Here is a 14013-nt window from a genome sequence, read left to right as displayed (position 1 = left end):
CATAAACAATATTTCAATTAATAACGTAAGCCACGTTAGAAAGTTTTTCCAGTGAGCGGAAAAAAGGTATGTATTGCACATGATTATTATGTACTGTACTGTGGTACAATTGCAAGGCATAAGCTTGGCATCTCGTGGAGAAACTTATTCACTGCTACTGCTTTTCCAAGGCTCCTTGTTTTACGACACAGGTGTCAAACTCAAGGCCCGGGGGCCAGATATGGCCCACCACATCATTTTATGTGGCCCGCGAAGACAAATTGTGCATCAAATTCGTGTCATTACTAGAATTGCAAATTGTCTTCACTTTTAATATCTTTTTTCAAAATATTTGACCAGTTTTTACTCATCTGATTTGAAAATGAGTTATTTGTCTGTTTTTGTAGCTTTTACTGTATATAATATGAGGTGCTCATACAATTATTTGGGTCATAATGGCCCTCCGAAAGAAGCTATGACTACATTGCGGCCCGTGAAAAAAATGAGTAATTACGTGAAGATACCGCCTCTAATACGTGTTAATCATTTCGATGAGCAATTGTATATTTCCTGAAAATGCGCCACAAGCTACAAAATAGTCAAAACTTATAAAATCTTACTATAGTTTTGTCACGACTCGTCCCCGGTTGTTTTATTATATGTAGGTTGTCATGGTTTCTGTCTGTCTGTGTACTCACCCCTCCCTTCCTGTGTCAACTCACAATCAATGTACTAATCAGTCACCCGCCTCTCGTTACCTGTCTCGTATTTAAGTCCTGCCGGATGGTTGATGTCTTTTTGTCTCACGTCTTTGTCGGTCAGTTCCGTTTCTGTTATCCAGTCTGTCGGTCAGTCCTGTTGTTGGTTTTGTTCGGAAGTTATGTTAGTTTGCCGGTTCTGTTGGTTTGTCCCCTCATCCTCCCTTCCAACTACCTTTTCCCCCAATAAACCCTGGTCCAAGCTGTATTTGGTCGCCCTGCTCCATTCCGATCCGTGACAGGTTTAGGTCCTTTGATATTAGTGTAAAGGGAAAGTTGGGATTTTTTGTCTTTATTCTTTACAATTGCCTTACCGTGTGAGGCCTGCAAAACTTTATTTTTATAGGTCAGAGAAGACACACAAGGGATGGGAATGATATTTATTCTAACTACAGACAAGGTGCTGTGGTTCAACTGTCAGGAACATTTGATGGTGAAGGTTCTGCAGTTGTTCGCTGGTAAGCACAGAGTTGAAATACACCTGTAGTGGATGAGATGGAGTGAACGTTTTATGACAACTACATCATTAGGATTAGAAGTTGTGATGATGGTCAATAATCAGTTTTCATAACATTTCAATGTTGAATAAATCATAAATATAAGAGCAGAATGACATTTATTTAAAAAGTACATATAAAATTGTTTAAAAAAGCTTTTGAGAATCGACAGTGATGTCTGAATTCCATCACCACGCACACTAAGTAATAAGAACCATCAGAAATACCTGCTGCAAAAGCCAAGATGATGGCCACCCAGCCGATGATGTAGGACCATGAAAATCGCCAGTCCAAAAAGCGTTTCCCAAAGAAAGTGACTGTCACTCCCGTGTAGATAGAGAGAGCCAAGAGAGCAAGAAAACCTGAGAGGGGCACCAATTAGTCTCATGTGCATCATATTGCATTGAGACGGCTGCATTTTGTGGAATGTAAATGTTGATTTAAAGGATTTTTTTGTGTGTCACCTGAGAAGACCAGGGCAATGCCCCCCATGCGAACCCTCTTGTTCTTGGTACCATTAGTGAAAGCACTCAGGCCGAGCACCACGCCAGCGAAACAGCTGAGGACAGCCAGCAACATGAAGGCCCGTGTCGCATCCCAGAAGGCTGAGGGTCACATGTTTAGTTAGTTAGTGTTTCCCCCCCCAAAAAAAACACTAACTAGAGAATGAGTGAGAGTGTGAAGGTTAAGAAGCTGGATAAAAACATGGGGAATGCTACGGAATGATGTCAAACGATATTGAATGACAGAAAGAATTATACAATGACTGACAATGATCTGAAAATGTCAGTCAAGATCATCACATTGCGATGCTTGCCTCGTCGTCTCCCAAATTACAAACTTACCTACGGTGATGGTGTGAGCATGACATTTATGATTGATGCAAAACCTCCAGAGGCCCTGGTTGGCTGAGCTACCCGAGTAACGATACTGCATCCAGAAATCGGTCGCTGTGGATACGATCAGGAGCACAAGCGCAGCCACGCCGCAAAGTGTGCCTCCTCCGGCCAGAGTGTACAACATTTTGGAGAAGTCTGCAGAGCTTCTCTCCTCCTGAACTCACAATAGAGGATGAAAGGGAAGCACAAATAAGATGGATGACAATTTGTGCAAGCAAAGAACCACAGGGAATTTGCTGCAACCACCACTAGAAAGGAATTGTCTAGAAAACAAAAGCAAATGCTTTTCCAAACTAAAATGTTTTCCACGGTTCGTGAAATGGGTTGAGGCTAGCATAACACTTGACCTGTAGCAGCCGACTGACAATGAGAGTGCACGATAGGCAGCGCTGAGCCATTGTTCACCCATTCCCCTTTGTGCAAATCACACTAATCTGACAATAATGAACAAGTGAGGTGTCAGCAGTCACTGTATGGGTCCAAGCAAACACAAGCTGATGACACTTTCAGAACTTCTCCATGCAAAATCTAAAAAACTGCATATTCCTTAAACTATGCTAAACACACACCAGTCTACTACGTTAAAAATGAAGTGCGTATCTTAAGCATAGATGAAACCTTAAAAAATAAACTACACGGTGAAGCAGAGAAGCTCAGTCACTCAAGTCACTCACACCTTGATATTTGAGGATCTTCAAATTGTTGACTTCTGGAATTTTAAAGATAATATCATCCAATCAGTAAAGATAAGCTAATAAAAGTCTAGGATTTTCTGATACCTCTAGCTTGGTTGAGCGGTCCGGTCCCTCTAGGCTGGTTGGGTTGACAGAGTGCGTATGCTTTTTAAACCCCCAAATGTTGCCTTGCATTGTCCCCCATCACAAAGGAGCGAATGATCGAGCGAGGCATGTGAGCCAACTGAGCCAAGCTCCCCCCACAGGAAAACCCAATATATTAACATGGGGGCTCATCACTAACTAACATCATTGAACATTTGAACCTGACCTTTGGGCAGTACATTCATAGCCTCTTATTGGTACCAAATGTTGACTGTTGTCATTATTAATAATTTCAATTGTACATTCACGGGTAATTGAGGCTTAGTTGTGGTCTAAACGGTTCAATGAAGACTTTCAAATAAACGTTGAAATGTAGGTGATTTCATTGATAAAATTATACTTTTGTATTATTCAGGACTATGTAGTCCTTGCATGCAATATTATCAATACAAAGTGGAGACTTGGAGAAATGTTGATCTAACACCCAATTAATTATCACCAGTGAAATTGTTTTATTTCAATCTTTTGAACTCTAATGGCCCTGTGGCTGGTGAGAGAACAATAAAAGGTCCCACTGTGAGCCACAGAGGCAACATCACAATGTCGAGATATGTGGAACATACACTGTGTACAAAAGCGCAAGGTGATTGAACATATTTTAACATACAAACACAAAAGATTTATAGTGTAAGGTAAGGTAAGCTGAAGTTGGAATGGTTCAACTGAGACAGTGTGCAAGCCAAGCAACAGCTGACAATCCTTTTGACACATCTGTAAGTCAAACCAACAGCTTTCTGCATAGTGTCAAAGTTGAGTACGTTTTGTCATATTTTCGTGTGCACTACCTTTTCATTTAAAGTGCATGAATGCAAAATACTAAATGAATGAATAAACAAACAAATAAATAGTAACTAAATAAGTAAATAAATAAGTAAATAAGTAAATAAATAAGTAAATAATTAAGTAAATAAATAAGTAAATACATACATACGTACATACATACATTCATACACACATACATACACACATTGATACACACATAAATACACACATACATACATACATACATACAAACATAAATAAATGTCAGACATTACTAGGAACAGGCCCCAGTAAGAACATAAAAAGGGATAAGTGGTGATAAATTGATTAACTGAGTTGTCACAGAATATGTGGCTACCATTCTTTTAAAAAAATATTTGAAGAAGAATTTGCTTCATAAACCAGTTGTTGACCATCTAGAGCAGGGGTGTCAAACTCATTTTTTTCGCGGGCCGCATTGTAGTCATAGCTTCTTTCGGAGGGCCATTATGACTGTCAACCCAAATAAATGTATGAGCACCTCATATTATATACAGTAAAAGCTACAAAACAAACTGACAAATAACTCGTTTTCAAATCAGATGAGTAAAAACTGGTCAAATATTTAAAAAAACAGATATTATTAAAAGTGAAGACAATTTGCAATTCTAGTAATGACACACGAATTTGATGCACAATTTGTCTTCGCGGGCCACATAAAATGATGTGGCGGGCCGTATCTGGCCCCCGGGCCTTGAGTTTGACACCGGTGATCTAGAGGAGTGAAAAGAAATACAGCTGGTTCCCAAAGCAAATTTGAAGCTTCATTTTTCATTTTCATCCATCACTATTATTCAGCATCACACTAAAGTGTAAACATCCTTGCTTCAAAAGAACACAGCTTCTGATGAGTGATTAAACTCATCCAAATAGTTCTTAATTCAACATCACCTCATCTTACGAGAAAGATGAATTGTGCTATTCTTCAGGTCATTGTCAAACACACCTGTACACGTCCGTCAACAGTCTTAATGGTGCAATTCATGAATTTGATTTGCATGCAACCAAATGCATGTGACACATCGACAAATTAATGTGTTCAGCAAGTCAATTGCTAGCTTCTATTCATGTTGTGCAATGTGATCATTGTGTTACCTACTATTCAGTCAGTTCATACTTCCAACACTAAGACAGACGTAAAATGTGCACAGTAAGCAATACTACAAAAATATACGTGTCAAGGTGCATACAGCACATGGTAAAAATAAATAAATATATCATTCACTTACTACACCAACCCAAAATCTCTTATAAGTGTTTAAAATGGCACACTATGTAATAAATTCCTCACTATAGCTTTTAAGTGCATTAGTAGCAATCCATTGTATTTCATTATTAAAGTTTAGTAAGCCAACAGGGAAAATAAAATATTTTGCACTAATTGTTTCTCTTTTTTTTCTTATAGGTTTTCTATTGCAGGTCTTCTAGCAATACTCAATTCAAATACAATCTCCAGATTTAAAGCACGAGTTAAAATCCAAACGCCTGATTAGTTCTGTGTGTACAAGCACAGCGCATGACTAAACTAGTCACCGTACTCACCAACATAATATACAACTCCATTTGCTGCCGTCTCCTCTCTTCTGCACCAAAAAACTAAGTTTGACGACAGCGTGATGTGACAAGCATAAAATAAATATGAGTTAGGCTTTCTACATCTTCATATGGCCATTGCCTGCACTGACATTTTAGTGCATTGACACAAAAATTGTTTGAGATCCCACACTGGTTAATGTCCGACTGCGTGCTCGCTGATTTTGCTGAGGATATACCGACTTTCTCAGGGATTGGGAGCCCAGAGTACAACGGTCCGATCAGCAGAGGAAGAGAGGAAGGTTCGGTCTTTGGGATGCCATCGACACTGGATCACCTTGTCCCAGTGTTCTCCTGCCAGTGTCTGAGGGAGTGCTTTAGTTAGGTCACCTACGGTCAAAGAAAAAGATTGAAGTTAGCATAACAATGCCAATGCAGCATCATAATCGTTTGCTGCTACCTTGCAGGTCACTGATGATGATTTTGTTGTCATAGGAACCAGTGAGAAGATGATGGGCTCCGGGTGAGAAGCGTACTGAACGAATATCACTGCTGTGGGGCCGGTAGGTCTGGACTATGCGGCCTCCTCTGATGTCATAGAGCATGCAGGTGCTGTCCTCCTGGCCAGTGGCGAGCAGGCGGCCGCTCGGATCCACTGCCACCGAAACTACCGCACTCCCTATGCGAAATTTGAAAATCAGAGATGAGTAAAAACTTCAAATATTTTTAAAAAGATGAATGGTAATAATAATTGCTAGCAATATCTCTATTTTTTTTTTTAAATATCTTTTTTTTTTTAAAGTTAAGACAATTTGCAATTTTAGTATTGACACACGGACTCGATGCATAATTTGTCTTGACGGGCCACATAATATGTGGCGGGTCATATCTGGCCCCCGGGCCTTCAATTTGACACCCATGTAATAAAGCCATCAGAAAATAATCGAATGTACACCACACAGTCAGATGCACGGTGGCCATAGTTTCATATTTCCTTGAATGAATGCAGTCGACTTACCTGAGCCATGCAGGGTGGTACCCACAACACGCACACAACTTGGAACCCGCAGGTCCCAGAACCGGACTGTCTTGTCCTGGGATCCAGAAGTGATCATCCATCCTCCCCATGTGAATAGAGTCAAAATGTGGCCTGTTCAAAAGCACAGGTGACACCATAAATATATTACCGTATTGGCCCGAATATAAGACGAACCCGATTATAAGACGACCCCCTCTTTTTCAAGACTCAAGTTTGAAAAAAGCCTTTGTCTAGACCCCGAATGTAAGACGACCCCCCTTTTTAAGTTTTATTTCAATGAAAAAAACCTCGTCTTATATTCGGGCCAATACGGTAAGTACTGGTGAAAATGTTGCTTATTGAAATGTACTTAACTAAAAGCCAGAGCAAAATGTTTCAAGGTCAGATACCAGTGTGTCCACTCAAAGCGTGAAGGCCTTGTCCTCTCTGGCAGTCAGTGGTGTAGATGTTGCAGTCTCCGGCTCCAGCGCTAATCAAGATGGACCCTCCACTCTCAGGACCCTCCATGAAGGCCAAGTCCCTGATGGTTCCGTCATGCATGCTGAATTCCAGATCAGGACCTGAATGTTGTCATAAAACCACCTCAGTAAAGTCTTCCTCCTGCTTTAATGTTTATCCACTAGTTTATGGTTACTGTAAACTCATATTTATGGACCTGTCGCATTGCAGCTGTCAGCATTGAAAGGCAGAACTTTGACATATTTGTCATTGGAGCCGGTGGCCAACAGCTGTCCACAGCAGCTCCATGCGACACAGTAGATGGAACCTTTGTGGTGTTTATTCCTTCTGAAGCGCACCACCGGCTGCTCGATGACATCCGGAGTGCTGAACATGCCGAGAAGAAAACAGCATCGGAAGAAGTTATTAATTGATATACGTATGTACCCATTCTTTCAGTAATAACAACAAGTATAACAATATATGCTGCTTTATTACAATCCAGACCTGGTTGTTAGGGTTTCAGGGTAGGCGCAAACTCGGAGAGTTTTCGAGTTGGAACCAACAGCATAAAACAATCCAGAAGGATGGAAGGCCACAGATCGTACCGCCTGCGTGTCTTCAAGCTGGCTCACTTTGAAAAATTGGGTTTCGGCCTTTCCTGGCTATAAAGAGAGTCCAGAAAAAAATCTTTTATTTTTCTGGAACAATTTTTAATTGTTGGTGGTGGTGGTACCTGCTGGGTTGTGCAACGTGTCACATGGCTGCTGGAATCATCTTGCCCTGGGGCTCTAATGCTTTCAGCTGCACTGCAGTCACAATGCACAAATACAATTACACAAAAATGGCTGTTATTAAATTTGCAGACTAATTTTCACTTAGTGCTCAGAAGGAATGAATGAATAATGAATACAGTCCTACACACACATGGCCCCATATTAGAACTAAAATCACATGAATTTATCCTGGAACAAAACCACCATTTATTACCTTGCAGGAAGTGGGGGCTCACTGACGTGTTGCAGCCATTGGCTCAAAGGCCCTTGTGAGGGGGTGTTGCATACACTACCAGGCTTTGCCTTTTGTACCACCCCCGGGTCTTGGATTTTGGATGTGCTGCCCTCATGTACCACGCCATTACACTGCTGGCCAAGAGGGGTCGCCTCAGCTCCATGGTGGTCAATGCCAACATTCATCTCCTCCAGTTTCTGAATTGATCTGGACAGAAAACACTGTAAGACCTTCCAACCATGTAACACATGCTTCAAAATAATCCAACATTATTGATAGAAAGAAACAGTTGTCTCAAAAATTAGTTAACAATATACACCAAAATGTTGCTTGCATAGCGTTTGTGAGTCATTCTTATGATCAACAGCATCACGTTGAATATAATCAATTAATTCACTTGTATGGTTGACAAATAATAATAATAAATGAAATAATAATGAAAAGTTATTATATTTTACAAGTAATGGTGACTATAATTGCTCAAAATAGTTCATAAAATTTGTGTAGTGCTAAATGAATACCATTCCAAGCAGAAAAGTATTGCCACTAGAGGGCAGCATAAACACATTTTTGGCAACGCTCACTGGTTGTTTATTATTGAGTATTTTTTTTTATTTTCTGCTTTCTATTCATGATTGCACTTTGCAAAAATACATTATCTCTTACCGCGTGAGGAAGGTCTCAGTGAGGTTGTTTTGGGCTCCGTCGAGTGGTTTTACACCCCCCTCAAGCAGCATCTGCTGGTAAAGCTGTCTTTGCTGTTGCTTCTGTTCCAGATGTTGCTGCACACGCAGACGCTGCCTGTAGTACTCCTGCATGTGCTCTGTGGAGTCAGGTTGCTGACAAACAAACCAAGGCATGGTGAGAACTAATTTGTCTGTAAATGACCTTTTAAAGCGGTGTTGCTGTTTGATTGCCATTTTGAAATTTCTGCTCGCTTGGTTTTTCTGGATAACTTTGGATGGATGCAAATGTGCCAATTTATATTAGACACAAACACATATGAAAGATCATCAATTTACTTTGTAATAGACAAACTCTCCTAAGAGCTCTACTGCCAAGTCTTCCTCTCAAGGCTTTCTACCACATCATCCATTCCATAAAAAAAGTTTTCAGGGCCCTCATCATATTGAGTCTACACTATTGTCCCTTCAACAACTTTTCACGCACACACACGCACCACATCCAATATGAACACGTTACTCTATTAGCTGAAACCTAGGATGCATAAAGATGAGTGATGATGGAGTCACTGGGCCATCTCGGGTACGACAGCAAATCAAACCAGATTATCTGCCTCCTTTTCCCATGACCTCCACCACTTTCATGCGGCAGTGGCACCGGGTCACAAGTGTCTCTGGACAGTTGAGGCAGGGCAGTTAGGAGGGATTTATGAGCAGCGGCATTATGGAGATGAGGTGGTTCACGGGTTCAGGGGGAATCTATTCTAAATCTCTTTTTCGCTTGTTACTCTTTGCAATAATTCCCATGACAAGACATTGCCTCAGACAACCTTTATTTGCTTTTTCAGTCTTGATTCATTGAAGCAATCCAGCCTGAGCAACCAAAAGGTGAGCGCTTAAACTATTTACTATACCTGCGATACTTCCTTTATAACACATACACACCACCAAACTAGAAGGCAATTGTGTAGAGTTATCACCAACAAGATTTGCTAAATCCTTCCTAAAATAATTAATATAAATGCCAAAATTTACCCCATTTTTTTGTGGTATTCCTTGATCTGATCTGCAAGTTTTGTGAGTATTAACAAGGCAAAAAATATCCATGACATGTTGTTATAGTGAAGTAGCCACAAGTTGCACTGCCACAATTGTTGTCACGGTAGTGATTGGAAAATGAAGCTTCATGAACCATTTGTTCCATTTTTGGACTCCCCTAGATGACACTCTCAGTTCACTAATGGCCTGAGAGTTCACTGACTTGCCAGTTTTTAAACCCCTTTAATTAAACCAACAGTGTCATCCAGGAGTCATAAAATACAACAACTGGTTCATGAAGCAATTTTGAAGCTTCATTTTTCCATTACTAGGCCACAACATAGCCTTTGTGACACCATTGCTGCAACCTTTCTGACTCTTTGTTCACTAGTACTTGACCAGCTTTATATTGTCAAGGGACGAGATTATATAGAGATTCAAATTCATTGTCCAGAATGTTGCATCGTTCTAGAGCACATTGCTTGTTATCATTTGCTCTTGTTGTTACCTCAACTGTTTCTGTGCATGCTGTTCCACCATCTCTACCAGGAGTCAGAGGAGTGCGAGTTGTCTTCGGACCTTCCAAACCTTGTGGATACGTTCTACAGTCAAGAAACAAAAAACAAAAAAGCCACGGACCAGTTAATGTCAGTTTAGGTTCAATATTGATGTGTTTTTTGTATTTCAAGTCGAGAAGCAGATTTTTACTTCTCAGGGGAATCATCCAGTTGATGAACATTACTCTCCACCAGGCTTCGACTGAGAGCTGATTTCATGTTACGCTCCATGCCTCTCTTGTCCTGGGCAGCCAAGCCGTGGGACAGTCCGTCCAGAGCCGGGTTCAGGGACCTGGACATGTACGTGTCGGCTGAGTGCGGCCTTTGGCGGAAAGGTGAGGCCGGGCAGGGGGACAGGCGGTTGATCAGAGGGGTGAGGAGGTCGGCATGACCGGCCTTGCTGGGCTTGACCAGGCGGTCGACATGGATGCTGAGTGTCTTCTGTTGGAAGGCGCATGAAAACGCTCCAGGAGAAATGTTCTGAAGCCAGGACAGCAGCGATAGATCCACTTCGTCACAACCATTTCCGCACAGCAAGTCTACACCGAGTAACACCTCGCCCTCAGTTATTGCCTCTCCAGTGGCTTTGCTCTGCAAGTTAAAAGTGTCGTTAAGATGGATTAGCTCATACAAATGAGAGAAAATTATTAAGGTGCGCGATAAGCGTTGAGACATTTGAGTTAATTTATTCATAACAAACAATGTAGTACATTTTACTTCATCTATCAATGCAGAAAAATTAACTGCTCTTCCATTCGACTGAAAAAGCTATTGCTATTCATACAACAGAATAAGTCATGGTTTCAAGACAATATTGAAAAAAAAATAAGCAACAGACACTCGGCCACTAAAAGATGTTACAGCTGCAAAAGCGTCGCCTCACCTGGCAGAATTCAACGCAGCACTCATAAAGGATTCCTTTGATGAGCAGATGGAAAAGACGGTTCCCACTAGCTCGGAAGCCCGCCTCGCTCAACTTCCTGTCAGCTGGAATAAACTCAGCGACCATCACGCAGGCTTCCTCGAAGCAGTGGACGCGTGCTGTACTCGGGTTCCAGTCCCTGAACTCAGCATGGTGGGTGAGTCGAGGCAGCGTGAGGAGGAGGCAGAGTTTGCCGTAGTCGTCCTTCGATGGGCAGAACTCCTCGAGGTTGTGCAGGCACCTGACAGCATCCTGCATGGTAAGCTCCAGCTGCATGTGACAGAAGATTCATAACATTGGACATCTGACTATCAACATAATAATTTGAACACATTTGAACTAGTGGAGCACAATGCTGTTGAGTTAGACAAATTTTTTTTTTTCTTAGCAATGGTGAGAATGTTTGTTATGTGAAATACTACGTACATTTTGAGGATCTTCAATGGCAGACATGGCATTATTCACACACAAAGCCTCAAGAAACTTCTGCTTCAGAATGATATAGCGGAACCTGAAAAATAAATACACATTTCAACACTGAAGTAAATCATGGAAAGGTGGTTATAATTTTATTTCTGTTTGTATAGAACCACATATTTTCTTTTGCTTTGAACATAGAGTATATTGTTTGCCTTCATATTATCTTGTGACAAAAACATTTTATATTATTAATTTTAATTAATTAGAGAATTTATTTCACCTTTTCTTGTCAAATTTGTCCAACCCTTCTAAAGGCTGAATAAACTGCATCACCTCCTCCCATTGACCATCCAGAATGAGTTGCCTGTCAATGAGGAGCAAATGTATTATTTTTCTTGAAAGTTATAATGTGGTCTGTGATGCTGTCATAGCCTACCTGAGGAAGAGCATATCATCGGAGTAGAGACCGTTGATGACGCTGCTCTCCTTCTCCAACGCCAACATGCTGATGTGAAGCTTCCTGGAGCTGAGGAAGTCGAGGACGAGCTTCACCACTTCTGCTTCCTTGATGTTGATTTTCTCCTCCGCTGTCATGGTGACCCACTTCAGGTGGCAGCTTATAGGCCACTTCAATCCAGATGCATTTGGAGATAGTGGATTTAGAGGTGAGTGTCAAAAAGTCAAGGTTGTGATTGATTTCTTGTGAAGAAAATGTAAAAATGCACTACATGATATCAGTGGTTGTCTTCAAAACAAAAATACAAATGTGTTAAATGTACCCAATGTTAAGGAACATTACCCTGACCCAGGGGTCGGCAACCCGCGGCTCCAGAGCCGCATGCGGCTCTTTAGCACGCCCCTAGCGGCTCCCTGGTATTTTTGCAAAAATGCGTGAAAATGAAAAAATTATTATTATTTTTTTTAATGGTTTTTAAATGGTAATCATGACACAACCGTTCTTATGCTGTAAAAATGTACGAAGTTGTAAATATATTAAAAATACCGAATTTAAGAATGACGCCAAATAGCAAAATTGCGTCATAGCCTGCGACACAGCACAGGTGTGTTGAAAACAAAGGTGTGTGAGTGATGGGCCATGGATTCAAAAGGCAAAAAGAAAAAGATTGCTGATGAGAACAGAGGCTTTAAGAAAGAATGGACTCAATTATTTGCTTTCATTGCCAATGCTGAAGCATTGCCTGCATGTTTGATTTGCAATGAGAAGTTGTCAAATAACAAGAAGAGGAATTTGGAGCGACATTTTCAGCTAAAGCATGCTAAATTTGCTGCCGATCACCCAGTTGCAACTGAGAGGAAACGTGCAATTGCAGTGCTGGTGGAGAAATTTGAGGACCGAAAAACCCGTTTCAAACTCTTCTACTGATGCAAGTTTTGTTGCAGCCCGGGAGATAATAAGGTGCGTATTTTAGGACTTAAAAAACAAAACAGAGATCATTCAGAAAATTAAAGACATGCCTCTCCGCACAAACAATATCACCGATCAGCAAATCAAGGACATCAATTCAGCTCCAGCTTTTTCTCAATTGCCTGTGATGGATGAGTCGTGTGACGCGACCGATATCGAACAGACAGCTCTGCTATGCAGGTACGTGAACTCTAATGGGCCGAAAGAAGAAATGATCAAATTGATACCATTATTATTTTTATTATTATTTTAATAGTAGGCATACAACCTATGTATTGACAGTCTATGTTGCATTATAAAAGGCTTTTAGATTTTTGCGGCTCCAGACAGGTATGTTTATTTTTTATTTTTTTGGGCCAATGTGGCTCTTTGAACATTTTGGCTTGCCGAACCCTGCCCTGACCATTACTATCTTTATTCAGCAAATTTAGTTTTTAAAATATATGTATATTTTTAGCTATCACAAGATTACACCTAATGCTGTGATCAGTTAATGTATACATTACATAGAAGCAATCGGTTTTGCAGCAACAGTTGTGACAATAAGTAATCGATCCATCCATCCATTATTTCATTATTTACAATTAATGACCCTTTGAATTACCGGTAACTCCCAAACACAGGTAACATCGTTTTTTCACTTGAGCGACCACAGCAAGTTCCGTTTGCTGCAACACTAGGATGGTTATTATCTAAGACGCAATAATTGCAATTCACTGCTGCATCAAGTTCATCATAAGCATCTTTGGTGATATGCAAGCGGTTACTCATTCCGACATTATACGCGATTATAAGGCGCTCAAGGGTCTTTCTTTAGCCTGCATGCATAGTGCACAATATGTTGATAGTTGTACTGTATGGTGTGTAACGGGCAGGCACCGCCCATGCAGTCTCCCCACAGACACATACGCAGCGGACACACTCATGCCGTTCATTTCTACGCTGCACGCTTAATATCTTGTCGAATTGTTACTGAGTCCTGACCTGTCAGAGTGCACCAATCCACCGGCGTAAAGCAAGGTGTCTGCAATAAATCCCGGTTTGCTAGCCAAGCTCTCGTCTTGTTTTATTTGTGGAGCGCAGGTCGCGTTTCCATGCGGACGCACGCAGCCAAAAACGTCCAATCCGGAGCGCCATTGTCGAATAGTCACACCTATATTCTTTGTGCAAGCA

General features: G+C 41.0%; 2 protein-coding genes across 3 annotated transcripts; both read right to left on the bottom strand.

Moving 5' to 3' along the window:
- Nucleotides 1-1102: 1102 nt before the first annotated feature.
- On the bottom strand, nucleotides 1103-3115 carry lim2.2 (lens intrinsic membrane protein 2.2). 2 transcript variants are annotated; one of them, XM_037250409.1, is made up of 6 exons: nucleotides 2913-2956; nucleotides 2810-2842; nucleotides 2080-2287; nucleotides 1699-1839; nucleotides 1462-1596; nucleotides 1103-1218 (listed from the first exon to the last, which is right to left on the bottom strand). In XM_037250409.1, the coding sequence occupies exons 3-6, from the start codon at nucleotides 2255-2257 to the stop codon at nucleotides 1148-1150; spliced, it is 525 nt and encodes a 174-aa protein (XP_037106304.1). In that variant the 5' UTR covers nucleotides 2258-2287; nucleotides 2810-2842; nucleotides 2913-2956; the 3' UTR covers nucleotides 1103-1147. The 2 variants fall into 2 exon arrangements, with proteins under 2 accessions (XP_037106304.1, XP_037106303.1); XM_037250408.1 differs by lacking the exon at nucleotides 2810-2842 and having other exon boundaries at nucleotides 2913-3115.
- Nucleotides 3116-4491: 1376 nt separating this feature from the next.
- Nucleotides 4492-13986, bottom strand: LOC119122109 (WD repeat-containing protein 47-like). Its single transcript, XM_037250312.1, has 16 exons — nucleotides 13825-13986; nucleotides 11851-12041; nucleotides 11695-11778; nucleotides 11421-11505; nucleotides 10956-11264; nucleotides 10224-10663; nucleotides 10024-10117; nucleotides 8461-8633; nucleotides 7774-8001; nucleotides 7520-7592; nucleotides 7291-7448; nucleotides 7001-7170; nucleotides 6735-6905; nucleotides 6325-6456; nucleotides 5767-5985; nucleotides 4492-5696 (listed from the first exon to the last, which is right to left on the bottom strand). The coding sequence occupies exons 2-16, from the start codon at nucleotides 12006-12008 to the stop codon at nucleotides 5554-5556; spliced, it is 2637 nt and encodes an 878-aa protein (XP_037106207.1). The 5' UTR covers nucleotides 12009-12041; nucleotides 13825-13986; the 3' UTR covers nucleotides 4492-5553.
- Nucleotides 13987-14013: the final 27 nt, after the last annotated feature.

This window comes from Syngnathus acus, chromosome 4 (assembly GCF_901709675.1).
Source record: "Syngnathus acus chromosome 4, fSynAcu1.2, whole genome shotgun sequence".
NCBI classification, from domain to species: Eukaryota; Metazoa; Chordata; class Actinopteri; order Syngnathiformes; family Syngnathidae; genus Syngnathus; species Syngnathus acus.
This window is presented reverse-complemented; position numbering and strand designations above follow the sequence as displayed.

Excerpts from the sequence above, each read along its gene's own strand:
- lim2.2 (XM_037250408.1), bottom strand. The coding sequence starts at position 3,002 with ATGCAAGGCAACATTTGGGGGTTTAAAAAGCATACGCACTCTGTCAAC. Across the intron at positions 1,840-2,079 it reads TGCTCACACCATCACCGTAG|CCTTCTGGGATGCGACACGG; the intron begins GTAAGTTTGTAA and ends TGTGACCCTCAG. Across the intron at positions 1,219-1,461 it reads CATCTTGGCTTTTGCAGCAG|GTGTATTTCAACTCTGTGCT; the intron begins GTATTTCTGATG and ends CATCCACTACAG.
- LOC119122109 (XM_037250312.1), bottom strand. The coding sequence starts at position 12,008 with ATGACAGCGGAGGAGAAAATCAACATCAAGGAAGCAGAAGTGGTGAAG. Across the intron at positions 6,457-6,734 it reads CGCTTTGAGTGGACACACTG|GCCACATTTTGACTCTATTC; the intron begins GTATCTGACCTT and ends GCTTTTGAACAG. Across the intron at positions 5,697-5,766 it reads CATCATCAGTGACCTGCAAG|GTGACCTAACTAAAGCACTC; the intron begins GTAGCAGCAAAC and ends CTTTGACCGTAG.